Below are 27,317 nucleotides of genomic sequence, written 5' to 3' on the forward strand. Positions count from 1 at the left end.
GTGCGACCAGCATTGGTAGCGTCGTCATTTATTGAAACTCGTGTAGGTGCAAATATGCGCCGCTGCAAAGGTTACCGGAAAAAGAGTAGACGTGCATGCAACCTAAGCGCACCGCAGCAACGCGTGTTCAGCTAAGGGCAGTCAAAACACGGGACTACATTTTTGCGCGCACTCCACGGCCGCCGAAGTGCACCCCTCTGTTTCGACTGTGCTGCATGGACATCATCGTATGCGATGTTTCATCAGATGCGAATCTCGCCGCGCTGATGCCACAGCTTTCAAGTCTTGTCCCGCCTGCCGAGAATATAAAAGAAATCTTTATTTACTTATTATTTCTTTACGCTGGTTAAGTGCTTATTTGCCCTTCCGTCATTGTGTCACGCCTCGCACTTTGGAATTGTTGTGCGATCCGTCAAGTTCAGGTCAAATCGAATCAGACAAACGTCTCGCGCGAACGCTACTCATTGTGCTGGCCTACATGCTGAACTTTGGTGTGCGATTGTTTCGCAAACTTTGGTGCGCGAACTTTTGGTGTGTGATGTATGAAAACGACAATGTCTCTTATGGATGCCGTATTGCCTTGGTGAAATCGCATACACACGTACCAAAAGCACACACGTGCTTTTATTATTCGATATTTGATTATTTCAGAACACGACCGTGCTTTTGAACGCTACGCAGGGAGAGAAGAGATAAATAAATATGATGAAAAAGGCAGAGAGGTCAATTGTAAGAGCTGGTTTGTTACCCTGCACAGAGAGAAGGATAAGGGGGGGAACGATTCTTATATGGCTTAATAACACGCACAATTGCGCTGTTTCTGAAGCCGCGTTTTACTTGTGCGGTGCTGGACACGAAGCGGAAGCGAAGAGCAATCTTCAGGACAACATTGTGTATTAAGGATCGGAACACGGCTGAGAGGTATCCTAGCTGAGATTAATAAGAAGACGTGAAATTAATCACATCATGTCACTTGGAGATAAGGAGGACGCGAGCGCAGCTGCGAATTGGAGAAATGGAAGTCCCTGCCGCGGGTAAATGGCAGTATTTGGGCTGACAGGATAGGTTGAAAGGCGCGGATAATTCGAAGTAAAGCCAGCAAAGGATTTTACGGGACCACGAGAGCAAGAAATTTGCAGGAATATTGTTGTTTACGGCCTTATAGGTAATAGAGATAGCGCATCTCTCGGATAAGGGTTGTCTTTCAGTTGATTTAAAAGATAATGATGCCGATGATGTACTTCGACCTCCCCATGCACCTCGTATTTTATTCCATCTTGCGCGGTTTTCTAATGCAGCTCTTCTCATGGAACACTGATTGTTGAAGTCGGGGGCTGTTTGCTGCCAACCTCCGCTCTACATTCCCAGGTGAAATTTACCCGACCCATTTGTTCTTTTACTGTTAGCTTGAGCGATCAGCGATGGGTCGAACCTGCGCAACAGGACTTACTTGTGCGCGTGTACGTTCTACAGTGGAAGGGAAACACGGAAACAGCTGTTAGCACAAAACTCACGCATGTTATCGGTTCCAACGCGTCGACGCTACAGACTCGCTTGTGTGTGCGTGTTTGTATCGTCATGTCATTTTTATCTGTTGGTTTCACACTCGGCTGTTGAAAAGCCGGCCCAGAAAATTGTCAGTATTTCCATTATCGCAAAATGCATAAACCAAGCACTCAAGTCGCGATAGCGTGTGCAATGGAAAATGCTTATACTAGTGGTATAGCATGTTTGGCTTAACAGAAAAAAAGAAAGCTATGTTGTTAACTGAAAGGTTCTCGTCCTTATGCTTATTCACCGCACAGTAGTCGTCGAAATCGGCTGTCACATGGTTCGAGATGCCGTTCTACATCTTTGTTAGACATGTTTACGCAAGCCTGATTGCATATATATATGGACGTCCGAAAGCGTGCAAAGCAAGAGTTGGTTTCTGATAAGACGAGGCACTACAGCGTCACAGATACGCCTCCCTCTCGCATTGTCTCATCTGGTGTTTGTTGCGGTGCAGATTTTTGTATTTTGACCTTACTACAAGAACTCATTGTCGGATTCCTCAGATTTCGCGTGTGATGCAGTGTGACACTGGTCGGTGAATGTGTTGAATGACCAATAGCGTGGCTATTTGGGTGTGTTGGTAAGACATGACAAAAAACTTTAAGCACACAACCAGATTTGCAAGAACCACAACCAGATGGTGCAAGAAGACAGGAGACACACAAGCGATAACTTGCAACAATTTATTAAGACTCACGAAGCGGTATATAAAGTCATTTTTGGCCGAACAGCACGCCCGGGCACTCGTCGGAAGTCGTCAAAACTGCCTGATGCCTCGCGGGCTTCCTCCCCTGGGAAGCAGAAGTTTGCGGCGATTTCGTACATTCACCGCTTGTCGCATCAACTAAAAAGGATTGGGCAAAAGGCGAACGTTCAGGTTGTTTTTTCTGTTCCTGACAACCTTGAAATAATGTGCAGAATGACCATTCCTGGCTCCTCTAACTAGCTAGGTTGCAATAAGAAGCACAAGAAAAAGTTCATGAAATGTGCCAAATCAACCGTTTATAGTATGCCGATTTCTTGTGGTAAGACATATAGGTCAAGAGTGGGAGGTGTGTAAATGGCCGCCTCCGGGAACACCGTATAGAAATGTGACGGACAAGTGCGGAGGGTTTCTTGATGTGCATTGTAGGAAGTGTGGATCCAGTGATGATCCTATATAGTGCGGTTTTCAGTTCCGGCCAAAGCGCAGAGTTCGGTGAAAAATTCAGCTGCGTGCCAATCTATCAAGAATGTACCATCGTCACGAGAAGCAGCTGCCAACTGACGCGTGAAACGATATATCGAGGAAGAGATCATTGATAGTTTAGGAGGCAACTGCGTATCCAAGCCGTAATACCTTTATGTTCGAAGGAATTACAATACTTTCGTCGTCACTGATAGTTTGGCTAGCTGCGCTTGCGCGATGTCCGGCCAAAAAGAGCATCTACAAACCGCTTCGCGGGCTTCAATAAAAATTGTAGCAAGTTATCGCTCGTGTCTCCTATTTCTTGCACCGTCCTCGTCTGTTTGTGCGCTTCGTTTCTTGTCGTGCTGAATGAGAGAAAGGCTTAAAAAACAAAACGACAACGGCAAGATACACTACCGCAAGCATCTCCGCTACTGCATCGAATGACTTCTATAACGGACGCTTAAGAGAAAGCTTTCGAATGGCTGAGGTGTCTCTGCTGTTTCGCCAAGTTTCCCGCACAGGAATTCGGTTCGCGACCGAGTATTTTACAGAGTACCGAAGAAACTTGTGGGAAGGCTGCGCGAAGAGGTAGCCGCCGTAGCTACGGTTTACTTAGGCCGGCCAGCCTTGGTGCAGTGGGGTCTCGGGAGCGGCCGACAGCATGGCCGCTCACGTTGAGCGCGCTAGCGTGTTCTGTGCTCTCTGAGCCCGTCTTCGACTGCTTTGGAGGCGATAATCCACGCCGCTACAGGGCCTAGTGCGAAGCGCGATTGATGGTGTCGCCGTTGATAGTATCGGGTGGACGCAATCCGACAGAGATGTACTAGGCAGCACCGGCAGCGTAGGTTTTGAGGGAGGCGCAGCCATAGTGATACCGGAGTGCGAAATCGCGACCTGCTGCAGGTTCTCGTCGATGACCGGCCCTGTGGAATTCGGAGCTCCAAAAGTAGACTGTCCGGCAGCTCGGGACTTGCGTGAGCTAGGATAGCGCAAGTGTTGTTCACTCTTGTTGTTAAATAATTATAGGGTTTAACGCGCCAAAACCACTTTCTGATTATGAGGCACGCCGTTGTGGAGGACTCCGGAAATTTTGACCACCTGGGGTTCTTTAACGTGCACCTAAATCTAAGTACACGGGTGTTTTAGCATTTCGGCCCCATCGAAATGCGGCCGCCGTGGCCAGGATTCGATCCCGCGACCTCGTGCTCAGCAGCCCAACACTGACCACGGCGGGTACTCTTGTTGTTGACGTAGAAGTGATTGTCGAGCTGAAGAAACCAGATGGCAGAGCTGCTCTTGCAAAACTTCGGTAGGCCATGCATCCGCAGCATCGGAAGGCTCGCCTGCTGCCGCTTGCGGCGAAATCTCGAGTGCGGATAGTATGAAAGTTGTGGTGGTCGCTCAATGCATCGCCAAAGTTGTGCTTGTGGCGTCACCGTGCCTGCGAGAGTGGCATTTGCGCCTGGTGGAGCCGGTGGGGGAGCCTCTGTATCGGTGATGAGTGAGGTGCCCCCGAACGGAAAGCGGACAGTTTGAGGGAACGTCCAAGGAAGGAGAGTGGCGGGCCGTAGAACAGCCGAAAGCGCTTACGTTCGGCCCCGTGAATTCCTCGAAAAGAGTCGTCGCGCAGCTGACTTTGAGCTAGGAAGGAGGCTCACGAACCGAGCAGAGGTCTGATGCTGGGGCCAGCGCGTGCTGAAGATCGGCACGGGTGGACGCAGGCGATGATGGACAGGACGCGGAATGATGGGGCAGTTCAAATGGACAGCGCGGTTGTGACTGAGTGCTCGAGGTGACATAGTGAGCAAGGTCGGTTACCCGCAAGTCGCTGTAGAAGTCGGGGCGAGGGGTAGCAACCGGAGCCTGGAACGCAGCCGGAGCCTGGAACCTTGTTGAGAAGGAAGTGGCTGTCCAGCTGGATGAACCAGATGTCCGGCATGTTTATGTAGAATTCCCGGACACCCTACAACCGCGGGACGTCATCCGGGCTACGTGAGGCCACGTCACTCGCCTTGGTAGAGTCGGTGAGTTGACGCTGGCATGGGTGGGCGCAGTCGTCCGGGTCACCAATTTGCGGGAGGGCCGCGCGACAGGTAGCCGCCGTAGCCACGGTTTATTTAGCCTGTCCAGCCATGGCGCAGTGGTATCTCGGGAGCGGCCGACACTGCGGCCGTTCAGGTCGAGCGCGCTAACGTGATGATGACGATGAATCCTCAATTAATGGCTCAAACCTACTATGAGAGATAGGCCATGAATCGGGTGGTAGTATGAGTGAAAAATTTAATGAATTAGTTAATAAATAAATACGAAAAGGAAAATGAATGAATAATCCAAGATTAGAAATAAACTGTGTTCTATGCTCTCACTACCTGCACGTGAGCCCATCTTCTTCTTTGCCTACTTTGGAGGCGGTAGTAGCGCCGCTACAAACTGACTGATATTACTCCATGTCAAATAAAGCAAGAAATTGAGTACACAACAGATGCTCAGTTTTGGAAAACATTTGAACCCAGGGCTGTATAATTAAGAAAACCGTTATTTAAACACATTTTCAAGTCAGAAATAAATATAATTGATGATGAGCACATTTTGCATTTCACAACGTGCGTTGGCTCGGTCGAAGTAATCATCAGAATAACGACAAAAAAGGTAGAACTTGGAACAAGAGAGGGAAAATAAAACTCAAAATTTTCAACAAGGACAAAAAAAAAAAAAGGCGACAAGGACGCTACGGAGCTCATGTCAACGTTGGATTAAATAATAAAGTAAGCGAATAAACCACTCACAAACGAGCGCTTCACCAAAGTAGTGAACAACGGTATCGGAAAGTTAAAAAGCCAAGTTTATAGCACAATGAAGCTTAATAGCCTCAGTATAAGACATAGTCTATGCCCAAATCTGGTATACGGGGAGACAAAAGTGCCGATAGTAAGACGCAGCATAACTCCAGAGCTTGGCATAAGCTTTCACGCACTGCCATCGCTCCAGCTGGTATTCACGCGGACAAAGAAAAAAGAAACAAAGAAAAAACATAAAAGGCGTATTTGATTTGCGACACATGTTTCACGTATGCCCCAACGCTTAAAAGAAAAGAAACAAACAAACAAACAAACAAACTCGTAGCGGAGCCGTGTCAAACCTGGAAGATTGATGCGCGGCAAAGGCCTCTGAGAAATGATGAGCGCTCGGTGTGTGCCTACGTACGTGGTTTCACGCAAACATTCAATCGTGCGCGCTCGAACATTGTCCGTTCCTTTGTGTCTATTGCCATCGAAGACAGCAGCCAATCGAAAGTGACCTGAAAGCATCGATATTGTTGAAAAAAAATATATAATGAGAATACTCCAATGCTGCTCGTTTTTCTGCATTTAGTTGTTCGATTCGCTTAATATAGAGCGCTGCTATTTAGTCATGTCGCCTGTCGCAATTATTATTTGCAAAGTATATTTATTACCATCCACTAGAACGCCACGTGACATCACCCATAATTGTCGACGGTTTGGAGTCTGTCCCCTGACCTTTCCGACTCTTCCATTTATTACTCATATGAGCCCTTTCAAAGGTAAGGAAAATGATGCGAATTAAAACTAATAAAAATCCTCCAAAGACACTCACGAGCCTCATGCTTCCTGGATCCTCGTTCAGCCCACCACGAGGTACGCTCATTGTCAGCCGGCGCAGCAGGCTCAAAAGTTGCAAAGGTGACGACTCTTCTCTCTCATTCAAGAACACAGAGCGGCGGGAGAGGGCAAAGCGCGAAGAGGCGAGCGTGGTCAGGAAAGGGCAGCGAACCCTGGTCCCTCTGTCGGGAATGCCCCCCGTATGCGGCTCCGGCGGCGTCACCTGTAGTAGTCCATAAGCGCGCGATGTATCGTGGCGCTACGAGCGTGCGTCGCGATCGGCGTTGCGACCCGGAGGAGATCTGCCGGTAAACATGGCGGCGCCTGAAGCACGCCGTGTGGCATTTGAGCGGAAGGAAATAAATGACGCTCCTCTCTCGGCGCCCCCCCATTTTCTCTGTCAACGCGCGACTGTGCGCAAGCCTCTGCTTATCTGCGTCAGCGAGGGCCGCTCACAAAGGCAGCGGTGGGTGCGTTCCGTGTTAATACAGCGTTGTTTGCTGCCACCGGCTTCTCTCACTATCTTGTAGACACGTGTGTACTTGAAAAGAAAAAAAGAATAGCAGATGGAAAGACGGATGGGGCATGCATTGGCGTCTGTAATCGTCTGGCAAGAAGGCTGCTGTCTCGCGCACAGCTGTTCCGCGCACGCAGTTCGTTTCTCGTGTGAAGTATTCATCAGCGGGCGAGCGAACCGCAAGTGTGCTCAGCCTAGGAGGATGCGACGGCACGCCGATTCGAACGCGTAAGTCGTGGTGTACTGAACACCGACTCCGTACGCGTATAGGTGGCCTTGCGCGACCGCCCGTCCAAAATTCTCACGAGGCAGGGTGCAGCACTAGGACGCGCCAGCCATACTCGGTCAGTTAAGGGAAGCCATGCAACGCCCACTTTTTCGTTCTTCGCCCGCTCGGCCATAAACATGTTGGCGAACAGCTCCGGAGAACGTGCTTGCGTATCTGTTGAAGACATGGGACTGTGTGCGTCAGAAGCTGCAGGGAAGTGGGGTGGCGTAGCTTGCGTATCTGTTGAAGACATTGGACTGTATGCGTCAAAAGCTGCGGTGAAGTGGGGTATTGCAAAAGGCGAGCAGGGGTGTTCCATTTAACGGCATTGAAATCCACGCAAGATAAGCATGGAGGCAAGAGGCATAGAAGGAAGATAGAGCATACACAGTGCTGTTCTGTTCATCTTAGAGAGAGGCAGCATTCACTGAAAATGCCGTATAGCTGTCGTCGAAGATACTCACATTTTATACACCTGAAAACCGGGATACATTTCGGGAATCTTAGGTAACAGCTAGCTTAGTACTAGAGAACGACATTATAGCACATCGTTACGAGCCGCCTTCCTGGACTAGCGAAGAATACGACGATCACCGGGACATTGCGTGTGTTGGCCTATCCCTTTTCGTGGGTACATGCCATAATAGAGGATAATATTAATAATCTTCATCAGCCATCTTAGCTAACTATGAAGATAGCCGCTATAAATATCGTACCTTGACAGAACACGCACTACAGATGAGGACGCCAGAATGCACAAAACTACTGCAGTATTTGAAAAAATATCTGTGTTTGAAAGATCAGAAGCTTACTTCAATCTGTTTATACGTTTCTAAACCCTTTATTCGCTTTGTTCATTTGAGAAGTGTTCATGTGACGTAATTATTCAATAGTGCAAGAAGGATAGGAAATCTCGCAAATACCTACCGGTTAAAGGATTGAATCTGTAGCGTGAAAATAAATAAATGAAGGAATGTTTTAGTGTGTCCTATGTGATCCTCTTTTTTTTTTCATTTCTATGGTTTCCTTGGATGTATTTCTGTATGAAAAGATGCAGCCGGCGCCAGTTAAAGGTGCCATCATCTACACATCATGTAATAAAATAACAAACGAACAAGAACAGAATTGCTACGCCGGTCGAAACCGGAAAACAGGTGGCAACTCTTACGACTCATCGTGCCGACTCGCAAGCTCGTCTTTAAGTGCTTGCACGTGCCACATAGGAAGCCCCCGTCATCCGTGATGTGGAACGAAGTATATGGTTTTGCTGAGCACGAGGTCGCGTGTTCGATGTTCAGCGACAACGCCACATTCCGATGGGGCGAAACGCTCACGCATCGTGGTTTGGGTGAGCTTTCACAAAGGCCGAGTAGTCGAGATTATTACAGAGTCCTTCACCACGGCGTCATTGTGTTGTTTTGCGGTGGTAAACCTTATACATCATGTCTGCGCGTTCCGCATGATCATGGCCGACTGCGCAGCCTGTAGCCACTGCCGTGACGAGTAAACTAACCGTCATATCCTGTGCCAGTGCCCACAGTACAGTGCAAAGAAGCGTTCGCCCTGCCCTCTGCTGAGCCACAAGCAGCTTTCCAGAGGGAGATTTCTGCATTTATGCAACGTCGACGCGGCACAATGCCACTGCAGAATGCCGAGCTCCATTACTGTTTTTCGAGATCCACCGACCTGTGTGAACGCCTGTACTACTTCATGTTTTTCTTTCTTTCTCTAGACCTCAGGACATTCTAAAGCCTTTTCCGCTAGCTGATTCCAAGTTATGTCTGCAAATTTGTGTTTTCATCACATCACCGAATTTTCTGTCATTCTCGACTGCGTCTCCGTTCCCTTAAGCCATTCTGTAACCGCGGTTATCTTCCCTACGCATCACATTGCCGGTCCAGCTCCATTTTCCCCTCTTGATGTCAGCTAAAATATCGGCTACTCCTGTTTGCTGTTTTTCTCCAAACAGCGGTCTTTCAGGCCTAACATTTTTAGTTCCATCACTTTTTATGCCGTCCTTATTTTTCCGGCGTCTTTGTTAACCTCCAAGTTTCTGCCCGATGTTAGCACCGGAAGAATGCACTGATTGTATGCTTCCGTTTTTAAGGATAGTAAAATTTCGGCCATAATCTGGTGATATCTGTCATATGCGTTCCAACTCATTCTTATTCTTCTGTAAATTTCCTCCTCAAGATCAGGATCCCCTGTGAGTAATCAACCCAGATAGACGCAGCCTAGCACAGATACTGGATGTCGACTGCCAGTCATGAATTCTCGTTCTCTTGCCAGGTTATTGAACATTACGTTTTCTTCTGCGCCATTAATCTTCAACCCTACTCTTACACTTTCTTGGCTAAGGACCTTAATTATTCATTGCAATTCATTCGCAGCATTGCTCGATCAACAGGTAGCTAAGGAAACGTTACTGTGCATTGCGTAAACGACATGAACACTCAAGCCGTTCTGCACATACGCGACGCCCCGTCCTCACCGTTTGTACCGTGTTATCTTGGGGTCATTATGCTATAGCATTTTACTCGTACAATAGCACTTCATGGAGATAATTCTGCAGAGATATAGAGTCAGTCGAAATACAACCAACCTCTCTATACAGCTTTCATACATATTACGAAGAAAGCATTTGATTCAGTAGACACACAACTCACAGGGGATCCTGATCCTGAGGAGGAAATTTACAGAAGAATAAGAATGAGTTGGAACAGGAAAAGGTCATGTGTGAACCGTAAGTTGCTGAGGTATTCGCTTTTGATCCTCACTCCGAATCCTTCTCAATCTAATACGTGAATACTTCTAACTAAGCATGCAGTGAATAACACTGGAGAGATTGTGTTTCCTTGGCTTACTCTCGATTGATATTTTTCCGCTTTTCTTTTAGAGGATGAAAGTGGGTTTTGTAGATATTTGTTGAGATATTCACGTACGCTTCCTGTACTTCTTGATTTCGCGACTCCTACGTGACTGCTTGTGTGTCTACTGAATCAAATGCTTTCCTCGTAATATGTATGGAAGCTGTATAGAGAGGTTGGTTGTATTTCGACTGACTCTATATCTCTGCAGAATTATCTCCATGAAGTGCTATTTTACGACTAAAATGCTATAGCATAATGACCCCAAGATCACACGGTACAAACGGTGAGGACGGGGCGTCGCGTATGTGCAGAACGGCTTGAGTGTTCATGTCGTTTACGCCATGCACAGTAACGTTTCCTTAGCTACCTGTTGATCGAGATATTAGCGAAAATTCTTATGCGACGAAAAAATTCCTGTGGAAATAATGAAACAGCATTGCTCTCTTTAGCAAGTCAAGTGATAACTTTTCTTTTTATTCGGTTGCAAGCCGAAAGCCGTAGCCGATTGTGTGGTACAAGAGCGTCTCTAGCGCACGGCATCGCGATCTGATCGTATATATGAGCGGGCGTTACTGTATATCTAACGAGCAGGTGACGAAGTGGTCTCCTTCATTATACAAAGCTATTTACGCTGTCTTATCGTAGCTACTACCGCAGTGAGCAAACGATCAACGGAGTTCGCATGAGGACGCGGAGCTATTGACTCACTAACAGCGCGTGGCTATCGAGCGGGCAGCAGCGGCGCAGTTTCATACACAGACACAGAAAGTCATAGGACATGTGCTGTTTGAAAGCATGCTTAATTCTGAGGAATAATAGAAAATATGATAGGTCGCCCTCAGCTACTGTGTTTTAGCTCAATGCGCTTAGCGTTGCGGAAAGGGGTACAAAAGCCCAGCAAAGGAAATGCTCCTTGCCGCGAGTTCTTCCTCTCCACTCTCTCTCTCTCTCTTGGTGGGTGTATTGCGCAACTACAGTAAGATTGACATTATACTTGAACCATCGCCTTTTTGAGGCTGCGAAGAGGGAGCGCATATTGCAGCAATGCACATTTTAATAAGCTCGGACGTCGATTCAGTGTACTAGTGCATATTGAGCGTCTTATTTGTTTGTTTGTTTGAGAAGCTCACCAATGTGTTAGGGCTCGTGAGCCCTAACACATTAGTGTGCCCTCTCCCTTCCCACCATGAAAAGTGATTTGTTAAGCGGAAGCGCGCTCCTTCTAACGTGTTCCGTCCTGTAGCCTAAGTGAAACCTACGTTTAGTGATTTGGAAAAAAAAGAAAAAAAAAACGAGAAATAGGGCAACCTCCGCCTCGCCCACTGCTCTCTTCCGACGTAACTGTCGGGAAAAATAACCGCACGAGCAATGAAGAAGATAACGAGACTCCGACCGCGGACATGGGGGAGGCCAGGCAGACACGAGTGCTCGCGCGTTATTGTCCGGTCTAGAGATAAGGAACGGAAAGTACAGTGGCCTCATGACCCGTGCGCTGGCTCCTGCCGGTGGCAGGCAAGCGCGCGAAAGTGCTTTTGCGTGTGTATCGACGTCGAAAATGTATGCAATTGATATGGTTAAAAAACTAACACATAATGGGTTTGAGGTCTCAGTGCACGAGTGCACCTGGCGAGGTCGCGGGTTCGACCCCGGCCGCAGCGGCCACATGTAGGTAAGGGTTGGAATGCAAAAAGGCTAGTGTACCATGCATTGGGTGTACGTTAAAAAACCCCAGGTGGTCAAAATCAATCCAGAGTCTCCCACTGCGGAACGCTTCATTACCAGATCTCTGATTTGACACGTTAAATACCAGAATGTATAAATATATCTTAAAGCACGAGCTATAAGATATCGCCGGTGGGAGAAAGTGTTCCTGATATGGAGCTGAGTGTGTGCGGTGAAAGCACGGTGCACGAGTGCTTTTGCTTTCCGCTACCATCTGAATGAGTCACCATGCTCGGCAGCCGAACCCGCGGCATCATGTTCAGCAGCAGAGCACCATAGCCACTTAGGCACCGCGACGACACAGCCGCACTCATGTGCCTGCTGCTAAGCATATGGATGTTCGTGGCCGGCCGGTGGGAGGACCTTTGACTTCTTGAATGAACAAACATAAAATCTGAAAATAAATAAGGAAGTGAGTGAGTGAGTGAGTGAGTGAGTGAGTGAGTGAGTGAGTGAGTGAGTGAGTGAGTGAGTGAGTGAGTGAGTGAGTGGTCTGTTTGGTCATTCCGACTCTCAACAGCCTCCCATCGCCCGATCTCATTTAATCTTTAGAGGCAGGTGAGCGTGCCCGAGACTGGTCTTTTCTGTCCCAGCTGCCGTACTATTCGACTTTACGTGCACTAATTTGCAGGGTAGCAAGTCTCTTCTTGGCGGCAGCAGCGAAATCGTTCGGTCACCGGAATTTCCCCTCGGTATTGCCACGCGACAGCGCCGGTGTGGCTCCTTGCTATCTTGCGACGCGAATGTGGGAGCGGCCGTGCCTCGTTGCGTTCCCAGGGTGCAAGGCAGGACGCAGGAAGACTTTTTTCGCCCTGGAACACGGAAAACAATTCAGCCGTAGCCGTATCCGGGTTGAAGGGAGTGTGTTGGCGCTAGTGATCGCCGGTGACTTCGGCCGTTCTTTTAGCACCGCTAGCGGTGATTGCCGTTCACGTTGTGTTCGACGGCACGGGAATGCGCGTTTAAGCCGCCTGCCACCAATGCACTGCTTTCCTTTATGTTTCGCGAGGTCGCCAACACAGTGTAGAAAAGAAAAATTCTGGCAGCATCCATCTCCCGATGAATGTCAACGTCAGTGCGATTAGCATTCAAGCAATGTAGCGACACACCGCATTGCCGAAGGCACCTTTGTTTATAATCTGTAGTTGTCATTTTGAGACTTCCATTGCTTCGGCTAAATGCGAAATAAACTGTTTCCAGGGTCTGCCCACTTTGCTACGATATTCTTGACCACCACATAGTATAAAGATCACAATAACCCTATTGCCCTGTATGGTGGTCATAGTTTGTGTTATTATGCCTTTTCTACACGTGAACAACTATATAGACCTGCAAAGAGTTTTGATAAATCTTCAGTGGCTTTCAATCCGCAGCTTGGAGGGGGTGACCGCGTACTCCTTTCTCCTTTAGTAACCTGTACTGCAGTTCTTTACGTACAGTTTCTTTTCTTTTTTTGACACCTGTACTCTGCTTTGTTTACTGTTTTCTCATGCGCGGTCGTTAATGACTACTGCCGCCGCCGCTGCTGCAGCTGATTTATTGGCGTCCACTTTGAAACGTATATATAGCGGTGACAATTAGTCACCTTGCCTACTTGAGCACGTATGCTATACATGTTTTTCATACTAGCATTTGTGCACACTTCTTTTCTTTTTTCTTAATCAAAAATGATCTATCTGTCACGTACCGCTACCTATGCCTATAAAGGATCTGATCGTGCCAATGTCTTTTCCGCTTTCTTTGCCCGTATACTCTAAACGTCTCTAGCTTATCTCGACTGCTGACCGGTTGATGCGTCTGTCCACTTTAAATCCAAGCGCTTCCTACGTCACCTACGGGTCTCATGGGTGAATACCTTCGCATTCCATTAGGACGTCCTCAGTGGTCTCCGGATTTTTGCTGCAGCAAAATGTGGTTTTGTGTTTCCTGCACTGCAGCTTGCCTCAGAGACGGGCGTCTTGTGAGCTCGAAACTTCATTGATGTCGCATAGGCGAGTGGAAGGCACGCCCCCCCCCCCCCTTCCCCCCAGGTCAGAATTGACCTCACAAAAATGCTTAGAGTATGAACTGAGCCCCCGCATTCGTTGCTCTGATTGATCAACTGATGAATTTAAAGTTATTTTTACGTGGACACTGCAGCTTTCACGAAGGTTGTGCAATTTCGCAGAGCCTAATTGAACCCTAATTGCTTAAGAGGGGTTAAAAGGACCGCTTAAGGGCAACACTAAATCAGTTTATATTGTTATACTAATTGTTCGTGGAAGTTCATTTTGAACTTCTTGTCCAGGAAGGAATCGTTTATAGCGGAGACAACTAATGCCGACCACTGCCTTAAAGAACTTCCTTTTTGTTGAATATTGCGCCAATGCTATGGCATCGTTGAAGTCGATGTGACACCTGGTATCTCGCAAGGCTTTCGCACATTTTGGCCGTTCCTGATAAGAAACAAAGGCTTCGTCGAACTTGCTAGGTTTCACGTTTTGTTACCTTACAATGTAATGGGGACCCTTCTTCATCGATAAAGGGTTAAGTAGCTGCCAAAATCAAGGATGTGAGAAGGAGCTGGTGCGGGAAAATTTAGGTGGCGTTGCTACTTGTTGCTTTATTTTCTGGTTTGCCGTGCTTCCACCCACGGTAGGACAAACTTCTTTTGGTACATTGAAGGCGCAATCCATTATTCTAACCTATAATCGTCTTCTTCACAATTCCTTTAACGTGTACAGCAATGAAATGAAAATAATCGTGATAGCGCCTCTGGTTAGAACGTACTTTCTTTTTTTACGAGAAAGATGCGATGCGTGTTCGAGACCTGTTGCTTCGTTTTCTATCGTTACCTACCACAGCGGTTGAGTAACTATTGCGCTCTGCGGCAAAGCACGATGTCGCGGGCGTATACTCCTGGAGGAGGAATGCAGAAAGGCACGTATACAGTGCTTTGAGTTCGAGTTAAAGCACCAAGCAAGAACAGCTTTCAACTGTTCACATACAGGTTCTCGTTATAAAACTCGGTGAGCGGCAGCTCGTCGTGTTTGCTTCTAATTATGTATTTGGTCTTGCATTCCGCTGCCTAAGCCAGTAGTAAAAATACTCATCGCTGATCGATAAATAAATCTGCTGATTTTCTGTTGAAAGTCGTAAAGTCTGATGGCGAAATTTTGGGGGGGATCTTTCGGTTGTAGGATGTCCAATGTGTTAAACGCGTGCGCTCTTTTCTTCAGAGGTTTATATTTTGCCGCTATAAATATTTCAAGGACCATGAGTTAAAATAAAGGTCGGGACCTCTGGTGGACCACTGGCTCTTTCGTGCATGACATAAAGCTGTAAACGAAGAGACTCTCGCTACATAAACAAACGTAAGTCCTTATCGGTGTTTGCGACCTCTACCAAAACAAGTGCAAACTAACGTTATAGCTTAGTGCGAGATATGATAAGGCTTATGGCTAGTCTCTTGGAAACCATGTCCTCGGGGGGGTATAGAGACTAGATAGGAATAAGGCAATGGGGCCCAGGTGTAGACACATATACCTTTAGCGACAGTGTCGAAGACTTCCGCATCATAGTTACAACCCTCCCGTAAGAACCCGAACTTTGGAACGCAGCAGAATATGCAGCGATTACACACATAGCCCTCAAACATCGTGCTCTGTGTGAAACATGTCTGTACATCAGATATGTTTTACAGAGAAGCTTCAACAACACTCTACGTAACGATGACGTTGCAGAGTAAAACACACCCACAAGTGACGAAATTGTTTGCCAGACTTCGGGAGCCGAATAAATTACCGTCGCATAGTATTCAGCCTAGGCTGGGATAACGTAAAACTATTTGAACTTGTTTTTCTTCCGAATTCGCCAGTAGCCATTTGTGGTAGACCACAATAGCTCAGGCCCAGCCCATGTGTGGAATTGTTTTACGTTATCCCGGCCCTACTCCACTACTATTTCAAGTTTCCATGAAACTATACCTTCGTCAGCTTTTTCTCGCCGGTAGTCGGTGCACAGATCAGCACTTTCGATCGAAAGCAGGGTGAGAGAGACCAGGAACGTTTCTCTTTTTATTCGTCACGCCATTGTTTGCCATTTCTCGCGAGCTCTGCATGCAGTTTTTGCTTCCGAAGCAAATCAGAGGGGAAAAAAAGCGAGCTAGCTGGTCGACATAGCTGGATGAAATTTCTGTTTGCAACGATTAGTCGATGCGTCCCTAACCTGGCGTCCAACCAGCTTTCTCTCCACCGTTCAAAAGTTCGTAGTCCTTAACTTGCTAAGCTCACGCGTAGAAATAGTGTACGCGTAGCTAACTCCACGCGTAGCTCACTCTACGCACCAGCTTATTTTCCTGCTCTTCCTCCTCTTTCACTTGAAGTGGGGGAGAGTATACGCTTTCATGCACGCTACCAAGGAAAGCATTTGCTGCCTTGACAAAGACAAGTGCATCTGTCGAAATTTTGGCCACAGCAACATCCCTTGTTCGACCACTGTTTATCGCCATCAAGTTGCCAACAAGTCACTAGCGCCCGTCGACGCTCTTGTGTTTTACAGCTTCTTGATCCTATCGATGATAACATTTCAAAACGTTGATCTTAAAGAAGAGACATGCAAATGAGGAGCACCCCTTTTTATCCACGTACCACGCCGTGATAAAATATAAAATATAGGGTGTCATTGTGTGGAGGACAAATGCTTATAAAGGAAGAGCGAGCGAGAGAGAGAGAGAGAGAGGGAGAATATGAATGAATGAATGGCTTTAGTGAGAAAGCTTACTTGTGGTACTCGTGCAATTCAAGATGGATCAGGATCGAGCGTACACTGTTCGATTTTTACGCAGCGAGGTGCAATATTACTTTCCTTGACTAAATAGGTAAATCGAGCAGACTGAAACCGAGTAGCGTGCAAATTTTCGTACAAACGGAACTAGCCGTGCAAACCTGCTATAAATAAAAAAAAAACTCATTAAAAAATTTTAATGCAAGTGCACTTGCAGACAGCAGATGAAATTTCTTTCTTTTTTTTTCCGCTAGAGGATGTTAAAAAATATCCTTCCTGTACATCGCTTCTCATCGCAACTGAGGTTGATCAATGGTCTTTTACTTGCAGTGCCATATATGAGCAGACGCCGCAGACCGTGTCAAGCTTTTGTATCACATTCCGCGGAGCTTCTAGTTTTATTTATATTGTTGCTTTTTTTTTCCTTCATAAGGTCCGAGTTGTTATATTCTAGTGAGCTTAGCCTTACGCGAGTTGGTGGCACTTGCTCCGCCCGAGCACCGTCGTTAGGTTGTCGCTGCTAAGTCGACCCGTGGTTGTGCGTCACCTGCAGATGAGAGCCTAAAAGGAGTAGACAAACTCCAATGGACAACGCGCTGAAGGTCCGCGAGCCGTCAGCTCCATGACGTCCCCACGTGCCTTCTAGTGTACTTCATCCCGCTGCCTCAAATAATGTTAAGCGTTGCCACTCAGTCAGAAACTGAATGCGACCCAGAAGCTTCAGTGCAGAAGCCGAGACGCTTCCCTCTCCTATATATAGGATCAGTGCCCTTGAGGGAACAGTGTATTGTCTACATCAGCATGTGCAGTCCGTTTACGCCGCAGTCTCCAAGCAGAACCTTTTCCTCTTCAGAGACGTTGGTACAGTTAAACCTAGAACGGGTTGCTGGGCCAGTTGGTTCATACTTGCAGGTTTAGGAAAAGCGCACGTCTTGGGGGCGGCCGAACAGTGAAATAGACACAAGACACGCGCAAACTCTCAACTAAAGTTTATTCGATGCGTACGGTATACACGTATAGAAACAAGAAAAGTGCGCATACCTCTCTTCGCATAATGGGCCACGAATATAATTGTCATCTTGCAAAGGCTTGAAAGGAAACAAAAAACAAATCACGGCATTCTTTCGAAAAACATTTACTGCACAGCAATTCCTAAGTGTTACTCATACACCTCGTTCTTTCTGCTATGAAACTCTTCCGTCAATTAGCTCGCCTGCATATATGTACGCGCTATGCTTCTAATGAACTTCAGTTGCAAGTCTGCGCTTGTCTTGTGTCTGTTTTGCAGTCCCGTATTAAGGTGTGCTCGTTTATTAAGCCTACAGTTATACCTGCCGAAAGATCGCCAGCGTAGCAACATTCAGTCTATCTGCAACGCTGGGATAACTTTACCCAGCACCAGCAGTATCTCTTACTAAATCGTATTGGCCAAACAGAGAGCAGCGCAATGTACTACGAATCGACCTTACCTTTTGACTCGCAGGTGTTACCTCTAACCCATAGTTGTTCATGGTGGACACCAGACTTGCTTAAGATGACTGATACATTTCGCGCAAAAACGCACACGCACACACCAACCAAGGAAGTTTGTCTACTTCACTTTCCAGTCTCTCAGTTGTTAGGCCAGAGATACCCCCCCCCCCCCCCCTAGCTTGCTGCCGTTGGTTGATCCTTGCACAACTCTCAGGGAAGGTTGCACCAATTTCATTGTTTGCGGTTAGTGCGACGCTAAAGTTACAGGCTCGCTGCGCAAGGCTCCGGGTTTGCCTACGACTACCGATGTTTTACCAGAGTTCGTGCCGTATTTCTTTCATCTTGTTTTCGTACGTTCCATGACTACGAACGTTGTAAGGTCACAATTGCTTGAGTGAACATGAGCAGCACACCCCGTTTCGGTTATTGGCCCTGTGAAGGTGCTATAATTGTCAAGTTGTGTTGTCCTTTACAGTGCAGGCCTATTCTATGTCAAGTATCGTCCTTATCTTTTCGTTTTAAAAGCTAAAAGAATGGCGCGTGTAAAATAATGCGATGATTTCAATAATATGTAACGGCGTAAGGGCACGTTGGGTCCCAGCGTGTGGAATAATAATAATAAAAAAAACGAATTATGTGTATTAGAATCTACCAATTAAGACATTGATATTTACGCATTTCCAATGCCTTTGCATAAGTTAGTACGTTATTGTGTCGAACATTACTTACAATTCCCTTAATGATTAAGCGATGGTAAAGGCAGTACTAAGCGCTTCTTCTGTCTGGTCAAACGAGACGCAACTGCGCCAAGCCTTCGTTGCGCCGTGACTCTGCTTGTGAAATTAACCCTACCGAGCGTAGCCTACAATATCATGCTGAATAACTCCAAGTGCTGTAGATGGTTCCTCTCTTTAAGAAAGCTACATGGTGCAGATAATTACGCAGTTATTCGTGATCGCCTGCAGTTTTCCAATACAAACGTACCCCGCGAAATGGAGTTGACAAATTTAGGCCAGTCGATCGAATGCTCATCATAAGCGTCTTTGGACATATAGTAGGCAATACCATATATTTATAACCTAAGTACAGTTCTCGTAATGATTCTTTCACTAAGCCTATAATTATAAAACTTATTTATTAGTCGACTGATTGATTAACTGTATGATATTTTACGCTGCGACCGGCGGGATACATACCGGACACTGGATTTTTCACCCACTAGCCAATCGTTATTACTGACGGGAGCGAAAGGTGACCCCTTTTCGAGTTCTGACCCACTTCGCAACTATTTAAGGTCATCTGCTTGGTCAAAAAATTAAATTTAATGCGGGAAATAAAACTAAACGAGGCTGTATAAATTGGTTTTCACGTGCTTCATTCGTACAACCGAAAATTGTGGTGGTTTACGGGTACAACATGCCTTGTCATGCGAAGGGTAATGCGGGCCTATTCGCTATATTATAAACATAGAATATCAATCTACCTTGACTTAATATTTTCTTTTCGTCTTTCCTTAAGATACAGAGATAGAGCTACAGGGTAGCGATACATCGTTACAGCTGGCCAGTAAGTATTTTTCTTTCATTGAGACGAGAACAGCTGTGTAGGCTGAGAAGAGAAAGGACAGACAAACGCAAGGCTTGTTCGTGTTGTTTTTTCCCTCGTGTCTCATCGTCCAGGCACCGTTTCTTTTTCAAAATGGTGAACCAGCCGCCCCTTCGTTCTCCGTTTGTCGCAGCGGAGCATCACAGAGTCCGTTAGGAGGTCATCCTCGCTAACTCTCAACACGGCTCACGGTTAGTGACAACGAGAAACCCGTCAAAGATGCAAGCAGCGTGCCGGGCGAGAGTGACGATTTTCCTTCACGGCTAAGCAAAAACTGCAGGGACGACACGCTGCTGTGATCTCGAGGACACGCGTTTTGGTTTCGTGGTCGGGGAGGCCGCACTTCCAACGGACCGCAACGAAAGCTTGACGCCGAAGCGCTTTGCAGAGCTTCGCCAAAATGAAGGGAAAATGCATGTTTAGAACGGCGGCTGTTGATTCCTGTATATGCGCACAGCCCGCGATATGATCTCCACTGTACACCTGCATTTCTAAGAATTATGCTTGTACGCCTCTTACCAGGGTGACTCAGTGGCTGGCATCGTGCTTCTGACCACGTGTCCTCAGCTTCAATTTCCGGCCGTGGCGGCCGCAATCTGGCGTAAGCGGAATACGAAATTGCTTTTCTATACCGCCATTTTGAGCACACGTTAAACAACTTTACAAGAACAAAACTAATCCGGGGCCACCACTGTGGTGCGTCTAATAACCCCTCTATCGGCTTGCGACGTTACGTCAGCAGTCAATCAAGAGCCGCGCGGGAAGGCTCTGTGTTGCTTGATATGTGGCTTAGCGGGTGCAACAACTTCGCACGTGCCTGCACCGTCCCGCCAACGCTCACATACGCTTGAGAGGGGCGCCAGAAAATATACGGGAGAGGAGTTATAGGAGGGCCGTATGGTGAAAACCTACGCGTTCTTCGGTGCCATTTGCAGCTTGCACCAAGCCAACTAGCTAAAGAGAGCATTTTGGCTCACACTAAAAGTATGCACATTTTAACCAATGTGCGGACTTTGTCAAATGTCTACGGGCCCCTCTACTTCACGAGCCGTCAACAATCTCCGTGGCGGAGATTCTGCAGTACTCCTGGAAGTAAGGTGATCACTCTGTAGGTATTCTGCGCGGAGGGACGTAATATGTGGTGCAATTGTAGCAATGCCCCATGGCCAGCTTTGACTAAGGAAGCACTGTCATGAAACCCTTTGCAATATCTGTGTCAACCATAGTTTAACTATTCTATCAATGGTCACAACGCCTCACGGCCAGCTCTGACTAAGCAAGCATTGACGTGGGAGCCTTTGCAATATTCACGCCAAACATAGTTTAACAACCTCGGCTTGGAACTTTGCGAGCCTCTTCACATTCGAATGTTCATAGTAAAAGCAACTCCTGCTCCTGGTACTGTTACTCGCGTGTTCCCGTTGTCCGGAAAGAAAACACGCGCCTCTATTCGTCACAGACAGTGAATCCATGCAACCACGCTTAGCGCTTCAAGTTGCCGAAAGTGTAACCACAAGCGATGGAAGTCACACAGTTACAGTGGCATGAAACAAAAATGAATTGGTCTAGTAAGGCATGTTGTCGTTTGTTCAGTAAACATGCACCTTTTTCATGCTGGTCTTGTCGCCTTTGGCGTGACAGTAATAGTATAAAAGTGGTACCATTTTTACAAAACGTAACCTAACACTGTAGGGACACTATCTTCGTCCTAGAAGTTCTTGATTTGCTTGTACCTATAGCTCCGCGCCAAGGATGACAAGACCGCCTCGACAGAGGTAGGCCTGCCCGTGGCAACCTCTCAGCAGCGCAGAGGGATGTTCGTACGTACTCCTTTGGGGGGCGACCGGCGTCTAAGCGTCCATGGTAGCAACGACGATGACGGCGCAGCGAGCAGCACGCACGGCTCCCGTTGTCGGAATGCGACGACGCTTCCGCTTTGGCCGCGTCGCCTCTGCCGTGGCGGCCCAGAAACACGACAGCGTGCGGGAAACCGGTCGACGAGCGGCGAGAGAGCGCGAGGCGTCGTTCACCGCTTCGGAGATTCTCCGCTGCCGTTGAGTTCGTGCCTTCCTTCGCGAATGCTGCGGCGGGGGAGGCCCCCCCTCCGGCGAACGGCGACCGGCCGCGCTGTTTACGCTAGCGCAGGTGACGTGCTACGCGCGGTGTGCACGCGGTTCGCCGGCGTCGGGCATAGCCTTGGCGAGACGCCTTTCTTATTTTCTAAATTGAAGCCCCTTTTATCGTTCACTACCGAGGACTCTGGGGCTTTACCAGCGGTGACTTCCGGTCCACGTATTCAACTGACGATGAAGCCTTTATATTGAAGCATAAAGGATAAGCGCCCGCCGCGGTAGCTTAGCAAGGTTGTGGTGCCGTGATGTTAAACACGAGGTCGCGAGATAAAATCCCGGCATGCGCGGCCGCATTTCGGCGGCGGCGAAATGCAGAGACGCCCGGATCCCGTGCATTGGGGGCATGTTAAATGTCAACTGGTGGTCAAAATTAATTCGGAGTACCCCCACTACGGCGTGTCTCATAATTAAATCGTGGTTTCTGCACGTAAAAGCCTGCAGAATTGAAAGGACATACGGCATGATTAGTGAATGACGAACGAAACGGCTGTCCGTTACGGGCCGGTGCAACTGTCAGTTTTCGTAACACCACTTTTATCGCAAATCGCGCAAAAAAGCGGCACGTGTGTGTTAACCGGCAGTATGGCGCGGTTCACAAGTTCCAGCGCGTCGCGGGAAACTTGTTCTGGCCATGCGGCGGCACAATCTCGCAGCACCGACGCACGAGCGGAAGCTCGTCCGGTGTCGCAAGCTCACTGCGATCGCAACTCGCGCAAGAAAGTCCGCATACTGCAAAGGACACCAGCTGTCCCAGTACGTTCGCGAATAGGACGAAGGTTTCTTTACCGCAGGAACGGCTGTGGATATATTGTTTGTCGTGAGTTGACACACGATGCTTCATCCAGAAATAAAGGGTTCAGCGCCGAGGAAGCACGGGCGTGAAAAATGCCGCGCAAACAAAGCACCGGCGCCGATGTTTACGCCAGACGCTCTACTCGGCGGAAATTCAATATATACCTGTATTATGCGACTCAGATCGCCATCCATGACGCCGCAACAGTGCGGAAAACCTTGGCCTTCCCGTTTTCATCTCCATCTGTAAATAATAATTCATAATGTACACGTTCAAGCCTTTGGCGTCCCTCTTTTGAACATTCCCGGCATCCCCTTAAGTGCAACGCACTGAAAGTGAGAGCTTATGTTGTTTCAGAGATACAGCGCTTAATTATAAAACTTCCTCCTTGGGATTAAGAAACCGAGAAAGTTGCTAAGAATTCGGTTCCTGTCTTTTCCTTGCCTCTTCGTGTTATCCGCGCCGTGAATCTTTTTTGTTCTTTATTAATTGGTCTTTTTCGTCGTATATCAAAAGCAGGGGCGGCTCTAAAGTGGGCAAGGGGGACGTCGTAAATACTGAGAGAAATGTATCTTTATTGTGTTCGTTGACGACACGAATACAGTGTTTGAGCTCGTTGGTTGCGCATTGCTAGAAGGCTTTCCATCAGAAAGCACTGTCATGGACAGAGGGGAAGACGACACACCGCTGGACTAGCGATTGAACGTTTAATATTTGTCTTGGGATTTTTTTATGTACCACGAGACAACCAATGCAGTGTTTTTTTTTTGTTTTTTTCTTTCTGTCACGTCGATAATTAATATCCCAGTCTGATAGACCGGTATTTTGCAGGCAGCATTTTTGTTTTCTTTGTGCGTAGTATTGATGGTGCACTTATGCATATTTGCCCGCTTCCGTAAATGGCCCTTGCGTCTAAATTTTTCTACAATCTTGATGTTGTGAAGTTATACGGTGCAATGACAATGGCTTCGATGAAAAGCAAGATTCCCGGGAGTAGGGTGAGGGTTGCTTTTAAGTATGCTGCAGGCTCTTGTCCTGTCATTCAGACACCATTTCTCAATCTCCGACCCAGTGTTCTATGTATCGTCGGCCACACGTTAGAGGTACAGCGCAGATCACACCTTACTTGCAGGTAGTGTACTTCTTGAGTTTTTTTATGTGCATTGGTTACTTTTACGGTCATTGTTGACCCGTGCACACATTGAATAGGCCATAGGCTACCTGCGAAAATCTGGGTCGAAGGGAAGAAGTGGCTCTTGTGCGGAACCCCGTTTTCCCCTGCTCTCATTTTACGAGTATTTTTGCGTGTTTTCGGGAGGCGCCGCTCCCAAGACCTTCGACGATGGAAACTGAGTCAGCCAGACGTCCAGAGGAGACCGACGTCACAGCGTCAAGCGCTCCGAGGATGCGCAATCACCTCATGAGCGACACAGGCAGCGAGGACACCCTGCTGCACTACTCTGCTTCAGAAGAAGATCTGCCGGATGACGGCGACTACTTGAAAGTTGTGAGGCAAAAAGGAAAGAGGAGAATCGTCACTGCCTCCTCGTCTTCAACAAGGACGACGGTAGCGGCAAAGGCCAATGACACGGCTCATACCATCCTCTTCTTGCCCGAGACGCCGACCGACGACCTGAATCGGCCAAACAGGGAAGTCATATCTGTCACGCTGGAGGCTCTTGTTCCGAATGACATTACGGATGTGAGAATTAACGCCCGTAAGAACATTCTGGTGATTGATGTCAAGAACAGAGCAGCATTGGATATCTTGAGTACAGTCAAAATGCTCGGCATGATAAATGTTCGCACCATAATGCCACATGAGAGCGATACTACACCAGGTGTCATTTATGATGTCGATGAGTCAATCAGCAACAACGATCTGCCTGTTTTTGTTAAACCCGACGCAGCAGATGCAACCATTACTGAAATCCGTCGCCTAGGAGAATCACGCTGTGTAAAGATAACCTTCCCGGGAGGTAGCTTGCCGTCACACATGAAAGTAGGAGTTTTCCGTCACCAGTGCGACCTTTCGTTCCAAGACCACTTCAGTGCCGTAATTGTTTGAAGATCGGGCATGTCAGCGGCATATGCAAAAATTCGACCGTGTACCCAAGGTGCTCTGAGCAACACAGCGCTGATGCCTGCCGTGCGACTCACTTCAAGTGTGCCAATTGCTCTGGTCCCCATGAAGCATCGTCGAAAGAGTGCCCGAGACAAGACAGATGAAAGTCCTAAAACAAATGGTGAGAGACAACTCAACTCACAGAGAAGCCGCCGCCAAAGTGCGACGGCGTCTTGCCCGCCGTCACCGCAGACGATCTTCGTCTACTAGAAATACTGATACCGTCGTAAGACAGACACTACTTCCTGCAACTGGTGCTCCCGAGGCGCTCACCTACATTAACAACGCGTTGTCTGGCGACGCAGTGAATACGTCTACTGCAAACGACTGGCCTGCACTTCCGACATTAAGTCCTCCAACACAACAAAGATCGATGGTGGTTTACCGACGCACCAGTGACGGCACAGATCGCGTGCGAGGTCAAGACAAGCAAGTAATCGCCATAATCAAATCTCTAATGAAAGTCGTTCGCGTGTTGGTGAATGACATGCAGACGTCATCTGCTCGAGGTGAACTATAAGTGCTGGAAGGCCTGGATCCGGTTCTTGCGAGCCTCGATTAGCAAGCAAAATGGCTCTACTGCGTCAGCCGTTCCTCAGACAAGTCAAGGAAGCGTCTATTATGCAATGGAATACCCGTGCACTGAAATCCCGTATTGGTGATTTTCGCCATAACGTTTTCAGCAATCGATTCCCCATTATTGTCGTCTGTGAACGGAACCTACAGAAACCTGTCCGGATCTCAGGCTATGAACCTTATGTGTCATCGACTTGTGATGACTTTAGCAAAGTGATCAACTACATATGATGTGAACTGACTTACGTTGTTCATCCAGTGCAGCCACATGATAGTAATCAGTATGTCTGTTTGACCATGAAAAAACAGAAACTTTCGTTTACTTTTGTGGGCGCTTACCTTTCTCCATCAGTTCGTTTTGATAGACATAGACTGAGTGACATTATAGATGCGACTCTTGGTCCATGGATTGTGGTTGGGGACTTCAACGCACATCATTCGCTTTGGGGAAGAAACAAGGTAAATTCCATAGGAAGAAACCTCGTGTCCTTTGCTTGCGACCATGAACTTTGCTGTCTAAATGATGGCAGTCCCACGTTTCTGCGTGGCCTGACCTAGAGTAGTTATTTAGACTTAGCTTTTGCTTCGCGATGCCTCACTCGCTGCGTCCATTGGTTCGCTGATATATAAACCCACGGAAGCGACCACATTCCTACCTACCTGAAGATAAAAGGCCTAACGAAATCCGTTCCATCAAATCTTAAACAAACAGTAGATTGGCGCGTGTTTAAATCAGTTATGCAAGACGCATGCCACGAAGGTTTTTCGTCCACAGTAGAATTTGAGATGGCCAAGGCTATGCAGGATGCTATGCGTACATTTAGGCCATTGGAGAAATACACAAATTTTGATGCGGAAATACAGAGCCTCTGTGCAATTCGCCGGCGAGCGGAGCGGCGTTACAGACGGACTAAATCGGCCTACGACCTTAGAGAGGCTAGACGCATTCAAAAGAAAATTCAGCGTCGCCTTGCTGTACTGCAATATCAACGCTGGAAATCCTTTTGTGAGTCTCTTGATCCGCGTAAACCTCTGTCGGTTGTCTGGAGAGCAATGCGCGGACTTCGAACAGCTCCTCAACCGCGCCGTCCATTTAAATCTCTCCATCAAGGACGCCGAGAAGTCGACGTAGCTGAAGGTTAATGCGCAATGATCACGGGTCCGGCGTTCACGTATTCACTTTGCGCACCTATTCCTATTGTCCCCCCCCTTGCCCCCGAGATCGTCATATGGACGCCCCTTTCCCTAGCGAAGAACGTTATATACAGGCCGCACTTCCTAGGTGCAGGCCATCTTCATCCCCAGGACCCAATGGCATCATACTCTGCGCTTGCACACCGTGGTCAAGAGGCCAGAGATGCCTTTCTTGGCCTATACAACGCATCATGTCGTGACGGCCTGGTCCCTACCTCGTGGAAATCCAGTCACCTTATTCCACTCCTCAAGGCTGGCAAATTCCCATTGGAATTGTCATCTTACCATCCAATAGCACTCCATGGCCAGCTGTGTTGGAAAGGTAATGGAGAGAATGATACTTACACGGTTAGAATGGTACTTGGAATTTTATAACGTCTATCTAGAGGTAATGGCTGGTTTTCGACGCGGACGCTCGTCAGTAGATAGCGTTATCGACCTTGTAACATACGTACAACATGAGAAACATCTGAAGCTAAACACTGCGACCCTGTTCCTTGATATTAAAGGTGCGTACGACAATGTAGGCCCTTAGAAACTGTAGGGATCGGTGGACACACCTTTCGCTGGATACGCAACTATTTGAATAGAAGATCTTTATTTTGACTGAAGACGGACCAGCGCCATCGAGCAATACCAGTCGTGGTGTACCGCGAGGCGGAATACTCAGCCCTACCCTTTTCAACTTGGTGCTCGTTGGTCTCGCTGATTCGTTACCGCAGACCATTCAGCTCTCCGTATATGCAGACGACATTTGCATATGGGCCTAATGCGTGACACGTGTACAAGTCCGCGCACGACTTCAGAAAGCTTCAACGGCTGCGTCAACATACCTGAGAAGGCAAGGCCTGGAGCTTTCAGCTGAGAAATGTGCACTCTTTGATTTTAGTCGCAAAACTATGGCCCCGTATGCTTTGCGGATTAATGACCATA

At 47.6% G+C, this 27,317-nt stretch overlaps 1 protein-coding gene across 2 annotated transcripts in view; it reads right to left on the reverse strand.

Annotated features, from left to right (window-relative positions):
* The window catches only part of LOC142559890 (excitatory amino acid transporter 3-like), a 50,589-nt gene extending 28,939 nt beyond the window's left edge, over positions 1 to 21,650 (reverse strand). Inside the window, exon 1 of one of the 2 annotated variants that reach the window (XM_075671578.1) lies at positions 21,393 to 21,650. Coding sequence is in view for 1 of the 2 variants with exons in the window: in XM_075671577.1 (XP_075527692.1) it covers positions 6,341 to 6,391 (51 nt within the window). In the remaining variant the exon portion in view is untranslated. Of the gene's footprint in view, positions 1 to 6,340; positions 6,630 to 21,392 lie in introns of those variants that run through there. The other variant, XM_075671577.1, reaches the window with a different exon arrangement.
* Between the last annotated feature and the right edge of the window lie 5,667 nt (positions 21,651 to 27,317).

This window comes from Dermacentor variabilis, chromosome 10, assembly GCF_050947875.1.
Source record: "Dermacentor variabilis isolate Ectoservices chromosome 10, ASM5094787v1, whole genome shotgun sequence".
Classification (NCBI taxonomy): Eukaryota; Metazoa; Arthropoda; class Arachnida; order Ixodida; family Ixodidae; genus Dermacentor; species Dermacentor variabilis.